The sequence below is a fragment of the Quercus lobata genome, chromosome 12, assembly GCF_001633185.2.
Source record: "Quercus lobata isolate SW786 chromosome 12, ValleyOak3.0 Primary Assembly, whole genome shotgun sequence".
NCBI classification, from domain to species: Eukaryota; Viridiplantae; Streptophyta; class Magnoliopsida; order Fagales; family Fagaceae; genus Quercus; species Quercus lobata.
The window spans coordinates 11322345-11331004 of NC_044915.1; the positions used below are offsets into that span (position 1 = coordinate 11322345).

General features: G+C 37.7%; 1 protein-coding gene across 1 annotated transcript; it reads left to right on the top strand.

The window, feature by feature from the left end:
- Positions 1-7376: 7376 nt before the first annotated feature.
- On the top strand, positions 7377-8354 carry LOC115970234. Its single transcript, XM_031089896.1, has one exon. The coding sequence runs from the start codon at positions 7377-7379 to the stop codon at positions 8352-8354; it is 978 nt and encodes a 325-aa protein (XP_030945756.1).
- Positions 8355-8660: the final 306 nt, after the last annotated feature.

Sequence of the window (8660 nt, forward strand, 5' to 3'; positions counted from 1 at the left end):
GGCGGCGGTTTGGTCGGGATTTTCGTGGAAGCCCATATGAAGATGGGTTCGGCCTGTATGGCTTAGCCTTACGCGGATGTGATGTGAAGATCTACCTCCTCGGAATTAGTCCGAGGAGCGTCTTATCCTCGCCATCCTCCTTTTTTGAGTTCGTGCTCCCCCTTTTCTCTGGTTCCTGGGGAGATCCCCCCTTTTCAATGCAACGAGCTTCCCTTTTATACTAGTATTTCATTCCCCTTCTTCACCTACGTGTCCGTTTCTCCTTGTTCGGGGTGGTTACTTGTCTTGTCAATTCTCACATCAGAGTGGTGGGGAAAAGCTGGATAGCATGGTATGAGTATGGGTTTGTCAGGCGCTGGGCTCCACATTAAGGTGTTGGCAACCTTCTCCCTCGTGCTGCTCTTGTACTAAGTCTGTCATTTTCTTCAGGCGTTTTTGTGAGATGTTTGGATGTAAAGTCGTCCTCGGCCACATCCTTGGGCTTTCAAAAGAGCTTTCATTGTGCGTCCTTGACAGTAGGGCTCCTCGACCTGGGTTTTGGGCCCTTAATACAAAGTGGGCTGGGACCCCAGATTTCGGGCCCCACAATAGTAATATGATGATTAGATAATTAGGTGACAATTATTATTGTAGTATGCTTGGAGAAATTAAAAAAATTTATTAATTATATAAGAATTGCACACAAAATTTTGATTAATATATATAAATGATTTAGAAGAAAATTAAATGATATTTTTAGAAAATAAAATGAAAGGGTTTAGTGGTAAATGAATAGTCTAAAATCTCTTTATGAGCCTTAAAGTTTTAAGAAGGGATGACTTATGATCATAGTACATTTTGAGAAATGGACATGTGTTATCATTGTGTGCATTCTCCAGTTTAGGAATCCAAGTATGTAATAGATAGATTGTCAAGAATCTTATGGTTTAATTAGCATTTTTAAATGTTTTTAATGAAAACATATAGGTTTTAAATCCATTTTTTCCAACTATCATGTGTGTCTATATATATAAACAAATATCAAGGATTAGAGCATGGCAATTAATTACAGCATTTGGGTCTTAAACTCAGTTCCTTCGAAAGCATAAACTAGAATTAATGTTCGTAATTATAGTTTAAAAATGTGGCGAGGATATAAGAAGGAGCATATGTCTATGGGAATTGCTAACGAGTGCCCTTAGGGCACTGGTTAAGAATCTAGTTAAAGAAAGTTTTTATGAGAAAATAAAAATAAAAAAACAATTAATGAGCCTTAAATTTCTCATAAAAGTGATGTGAAAACTTTCTTAAAATGGATTATTAACAAGTGCCCTAAGGGCACTCGTTAGCATGACCCTATATCTATTGCTGCAGGGATGGGAAGATTAATAGAGGATAGCTATATCTTTAAAAAAATTAACTAGAAAACGTACTTGATTATCAATGTTTTGTAATTATTTAATCTTATGATATTTGTTCTTCTTTTAACTAGAATTTTATAATTGATTGATGTAGACATAAAATTTATAACGGATTGGAATTTTGGAACTTCGAAATTATATTCTTTCATAACCCAAACTCCAATGGCAAACCTACAAACATGCAAAGCTATTGACTATTTTATGGTTTCTCTCACAATGAAACTTGTTTGAAATATAGTACCAAACACACTTTTTTTTTTTTAATATTATAAGTATTATAAACATGTGTTTTCGAAACATTTTTTAAATCACAGTTTTCACGTCATTTTGAATAATAATGCTTAAAAACCGTTGTCAAATAGGCTATTAGTATTTTGTACTATCCAAAATTTGGAACATAGCTCTTCAAATTTATTTTCTTTCATAGCCAATAGCAAACATGTTTCAATAGCCAAGATATTGACTATTCTACTACCCATTATTGGATGTTGCCATCACTTTCTGTAACAGTTAGGAATACCTGAGCTTCAAAATTGATTTTTCGAGGCAGAGTTGTTGAGTACTGTACAACTCACTATTGGGGATTGTCATTACTATTGTCATCTACTGTTTTAACTGTTTTTTTAGGCTGGTGCCTGGTGGATTCCTACCAGGGCAGTTCCTCCTTCCGTGGTGAATGCCTGAGTTTTGATTTGTGTGACTCCTCTATTTTATTTTATTTTTTATTTTGATAATGGTGGGTCTCCTCTATTTAGTTAAACTAATAGTTAATCCGTGCGATGTACGGAAAAACTATTGACTTTGAAAAAAAAATCCAACATCGAGTAAATAGACATTTTGCTAGTTACCATTCTTAAAAAAAAATGAAGAAATATTTAACTTCTATACTTTTCCATAGTTTAGAAGTGTTATCTAACATTGAACATTATTGAGTTGTAAGTACATAGTTACCGAAACCTACAAAGTAATTTACAATTCTTAAATTAATAAAGTAAAATTCTCAATAATTATATATACACACACTCAAAACTAATATAAATTGCAAATATATAAACAAAGACCCTGATAGAAAGACACACTAAGTTTCAAATTTGAGTAACAATATGACTTTCTCGTAGTTATAACAATATAGACAATTCAAAACATGGAACAATATCAAAATTATAATACCTAATTCCATTATCTTTTATGTTGAATCCAAATAATTAATCAACAAAAAATCACATGAACCTAAATAAAAAGCATTTAAGGTGAAGAATTAAGATCAACCTACTGAGACGCAAATACCAAAAACCCCAAGACTTAAAACTTCAAAATTTATAGAATCCCCAAATTCTACTTCAAAACCAAACCAAATTCAACAAATTTATATAGGGTTTTGCTAACGAGTGCCCTTAAGGCACTCATTAATAATCCACTTTAAAAATGTTTTGATACTACTTTTATGAGAAATAAAAAAAGCTGTCAAAATATTAATTACTTTTTTTTCATTTTCCATAAAAATTTTCTTTATATGGATTATTAACCAGTACCCTAAGGGCACTCGTTAGCATTTTCCATTTATATATAACATACCAAATAAAAATTTATCATTCCCTAGGTTAGAAGACATAGGTTGTAACTTTGATTTTTCTCCAAAAAAAATAGAGATGCTTTATCTGCCATGTACAATAAAAAAAAAAAAATTAGTAGAAATTTCAACCCAAAAACCAAACCCACGAAAACAATGTCAATATAAATATGGAGATTAATCCAAATTCTCAAAAGAAAATCAATACTAAACATAACAAAAGAATAAGATAGAAAAAAAAAATCTCAAGCATATATGAAAGCAAATAAAAAATTCGACATAAAAGATAATAAAAAAACAATCATAGGCGCAAAATCAAACGTACGTATTTCAAATATCCAACATGTTCACTAGAACCAATGTAGTAACAGAAGAATTAAAAGAACTTAGATTAAAAAAATAACAATAATGTTGATGAAAAAAAAAGGTGCCAAGCTTAAGATGCAAGACTTGAGGCAAAGCAGTAATTCAATACCATAGCAAAATTAAACCATGAAAAAAGAATACCATAGGTATTATTTGATCACATGGAGCCATGCTTGAGCTTTGAGCATGTTTGCAATAGCTAGCCACACCAACTTCATCGTATGTCTAATTCTATTAGCAGTGGCAAAAGCAAAAGCCAAAAATAAAAATCCTAAATATAGCTCTTTCAATTATCATGGCTCTTCATTCTTTTTCAGCTTGTACATTGTTGTTATTGTATTTTATATATATATATATATATATATATATATTTTAGTTGTAGGATGCCGGATAATTTGTTGAGTTGTAATCAGTTTTCAACTCTACTTTGGTTAATGTATTGGTTTCCAACTCTCTTTAGTCAATGCATGGGTAAATAAATGTTAAATAATTTTTTTTTAAAAAAATAATAATAATTTTGTGATGTGGAAAGTTGTGCAATTTCAAAGGTTTCAGTTATATATATATATAGATTAAGAGTAGTATTACACATTAACTATTTTACACACACTTCAAAAGGTAACTGAAAAATCATGAGACCCAAAAAGCACCTCACGATTTCAATAATAATTTAGGTTTGTGTGAAACTATATAAAATAATTTGTGTATAATAAGTTTAATCCTTAAAATAATTCTATCATTACAGAAAAATCTCATATTTTCAACTTGTAACCGAAAATAAATTATTTTATCCACGGAAAAAAGTTTTAAATAGTTAAATGATTAACTATTATATAAGTAAAAGAGTCCAAATTTGGTAAGGATAGAGTGTAAAATCTCATGTTTTATACCATTCAATAAGAGATTGACACATCAATTTTTTACTTAAAACTCAATATATCCTACTACACATAACAACATCTCAATAAACTCAGAGTTAAAGTTGAATTTTCAAATGGATATTAGAATTAATTAAGTGTGGTTGTGTCAATTCTTTAATATGTAATATGATGATGTGGTATGTTAGGATTAGAGGGGTAAAACTTGGGTTTTACACCACATCCTTATTGAATTTAATCTCTAAGTAAAAACCACAGCAAAGATTGAGGATCTATGGTTTCTTAAATGCATGAAGTGGTGTATGCCATTTTACCCATTATGTGTTTCCTCTAGGGTTATTTGATGCTAATAGTGTTTCCATCCCGATAGTTGGCATCAGTCTCTAAAATTTAAAAGTTCTAGTATTCCAATCGGTGTTAGTGTTAAGATTTTGCATATTAGAATCAACTGAATTTGACCGATGTGTGTATATTTTTAACAAATTCTTATATGTGTTGATGTTTTATAACACAAGAAAGGGTGCAAAAAACATTTGATAAACTGATCCACATAGTATAGACTCTTTAGGTCTTACTTCTTAAGGGTACGTTTGGTAGACTGTAATAGACACTATAATGTAATAGTTATTCATGTGGTTTAGCTATTCAATAGTTTGATTATGTTTTTATTATAAGGAATAGTCATTTCTTCTGAACAGCTATTCTTTAAAATGAGGAATAGCTATTCATCTCTAAAAGAGATGTAATAGCTATTCCTTAGTGATGAGGCCGTGAAATCACCAGTGAGCCGCACAGTCCACGCTCGCCGCAACTAGCAACCTGCAAAGAAAAAGAAAGTGATCTTGCCGTGGGCACCGGTGTGGTGTCGACCAAATACCCTCCGACGATCAAGTTAGAATCGTTCTCCACTCCAGAGTGCTAGAGAGAGTGTTTTTTGCGTATCTTGATTTGCGAGAGTATTCAAGCTTTTATAGTAGAAGAAAGTCGGTCTTTCCTCCTTGGACTAGAAGTCTTTTCCTTGTAGGACTCTTTTTCCTGAAATCCCAAACGTGATGGGCGAATATTTCCTTGTAGAGTGAATCTCTTCATTAAGGCGGATCTTCTAGAATTGCCCTTGTGCGGACCCCCTGATTTTCTGGGATTCCCTTGGATTTCAGACGTGCGTATCAAGCATTTTAAGCGAGGCTAAGCCTTGGGCCCCTGCTTAATGTCGGCCCATGATTTCGAATCCGCCAGGCCCAAATGTTGCACAATTTCTTACCCATCAGTTGCCCCCTTCACCCTATGGTCCGTCAATACTTTTAATGGACGGAGCATTAGGGTGACGGTTAGATAACTTTGGGGGATGACGATTAAAGGTTCATAATGATGACGGTTGAGAAACTGACGTTTCTAGATGGATCAACCCATTGGCTGAAGATTCATAAAGTTGACGGTTCCACAAAAGGTACAATCTGCTGATGCGTGCTGACAGGTTGTCAACATTTATTGGGTATGCCACGTGTCAATCTCGGAATGGGCGTTGTATCGGATAGAAGCGTCGCTTCGTCTTCCGTGCATCTCCTATATATATAAAGCGCGTCACTCTTCCATTTCTACTATTTTCAGCCAGAAATCGTTTGTCAAAGCGAAGTCGTCACCCTTGTCAGAGCACTCCGTCGAGGATTGGTATCCGCAGATCGCACCAACCGTCAACTATCCTCAACCAAGTGTGGTGAGTACTTGTTTTAATATCATAGTTACGTTATATTTTCGTCCTTGCATTTTTGTTAGGCTTACTATCTCGTCAATACTTTCAAAACCCGTCAGTCTTAGGTTTCATCGTCAATTGTAGGAAATGTCTAGTGCGTCAAGTAACTAGTCGGTGGTTCGTGACGGGACGGAATACGAGGATGTATACCCGTCCGGTCATAAAGACCAAGAGAGCCTCGGCGAAGATAGGAGTCCGTCTGCCTCCTCTTCATCCTCAACAAATGAGGATATGGAGATAGTTGAAATAGAGGGTTTTGATGACGACGGGAATCAAGCACTGGAGTCCGTTGTAGGTGCTGATGGACTAAGGCAGTTCATCATGTTACCAGAGTGGACGGTGCATAGGTTCACATCCGTTATCAGGGAGAGACATTTCAGCACTTTTAGAACCAACTTCCAAATTCCAGACAACATTCCCATCCGTCTACCCTACGTGTCGGAGAAGTGTTACTATGAAGGGGTTGAAGGCGTTGGGGTATATGAGCAGGTGTTGAAGGCAGGACTTCGGTTCCCGCTCAGTACACTTCATAAGGAACTCTTGCACTATCTGGGATTGTCCGTCACCCAGATATCTCCTGATAGAGAAGTGGAAAATAATTCCATCTCCAGCTCGTCCAAAGGGCTCGTCCAGATCCTACAACGCAAGTCAATCCCAGAGTTTATCCAGAAGAAGAAGAAGAAGCGTCTATGAATAATAGCACCACTCCATAAACTGTCCTCCATGATAGACATGATCGTCCATTAGGTTCGTCCATGAACAATCATTAGATATCCTTGGACGAACCAAACCGTCCTACGCTAGACGGACGGAAGCTCAACACTTAGACTTTCAACTAAATCCACAAACTATCTCAACAAACCCTTCGAATAAGTTAACTTCCATTAGCGGTTACAATTTTATATCCGTTGAGGTAGTTAACTCTGGAGTTGTTGGTTTCCACAAATCCTGGGATGGTTATTGGACAAGTAACCGTCCCAGGCCTCCTATATAAGGGACCGGTCTGAACCCGACAGGGGTAAGATTTTCACTCAGACAATTTTCCAAAATACTTGGACCTTCCTTCTCTACAAAACTAACTTTTCCATCGAAGGGGGTTCGACCGGTCTTCTCCGGTCTCCTCTTTGATTGCGTTTCCTTCCTTGCAGGCCATCAACCGTTTCGATAGCCCACCGAAGCCAGGCCATCCACCTTACTGATTCGGAGCGATATCAGTTGGCGCCGTCTGTGGGAAAATAGCGAAGGTTGTTTTGCGACTTTCTTTTCCGCGACAAAGGGTTAGGATGGTCAGGACCAGGTCGAGGGCTACTAGCCCTGACCGTTAGGGAAGCAGAGGCGCTTCAAGTGATCCCCAGCGTGATCGCCAATCTGCACCAGTCATGCAGACGTCATCCGTTCAGAATATGCAATCCATGGCGGCTGCAATGGCGGAATTGACTCGCCAAAACCAGGAGTTAAGGATGGAGATCAGTCAGAGAAGACAGACACGTGAGGAACACGCAGGACAGACACAAGGCCATGGTGACAAAGAGAATACTGAGGTTGGAAGCCAGTTTAGAGGCACCACTTCACGGGTAGTGCCACACTTGAAAGAGGAGATGGACCAAATGAAGAAAGTCATGGAGGAGATGAAGGAGAACATGAGGAGAACTAATCCTATAGAAGATTTGGTCCACAGAACAGATTCTCCTTTTACGGCTTCCATCAATGGCCACCCCATACCATCAAAGTTCAAACTGCCTTCCCTGAACTCGTATGATGGGACGCGTGACCCCTTTGATCACATTGCAACATTCAAGACGACAATGCACCTCCAAGGGGTCCCTGATGAAATCATGTGTCGAGCCTTCCCTACTACCCTTAAAGGCCCGGCACGAGTTTGGTTCAGTAAAATCCCCCCAAGTTCCGTAAGTTCTTTCGAAGAGTTAAGCAAATTGTTCGTTAACAATTTCATCGGGGGACAGAGGCACAAGCGCTCTTCGTCCAGCTTACTGACCATAGAACAGGGGGAAAACGAAAGCCTGCGGTCATTCATCACTCGCTTCAACAGAGAAGCCCTTAGCGTGGACGAGGTGGACGACAAGCTTCTACTAGCAGCCTTCCACAATGGGATTAATTCGGATTTATTTATCCACAAGCTATACGAGAAGGAGCCTCAAACCATGGCCGAGCTTGTCCATTCGGCTCAGAACTTCATGAATGCAGAAGATGCAATCATAGCCAAGAAGAGGAAAAAAGCTGAGAGGATGGAAGCGCACCCAGCTCGACACTCAGAACAAGCCCCTCGTCCAAAAAAGGGACGGACGGAATGTGGAGGTTTATGTCGACGACATGCTTGTGAAGAGCATAGACGAGGGAAGCCATCTAGACGACCTACAGGAAACCTTTGAAACACTTCGGCGATATAAGATGAAGTTGAACCCAAGCAAGTGTGCATTCGGAGTATCGTCGGGAAAGTTTCTGGGGTTCATGGTCTCGCAAAAAGGAATTGAGGCAAATCCGGACAAGATCCAGGCTATATTGAACATGGAGCCACCGAAGAATATCAAAGAAGTCCAATCCCTCACAGGACGAGTTGCCGCCTTGAACAGGTTTGTTTCGAAAGTCACAGATAAGTGTTTACCTTTCTTTAAAGTCCTCAAGAAGGCATTTGAGTGGACGGACGAATGCCAAAGGGCCTTCCAAGACCTGAAGGA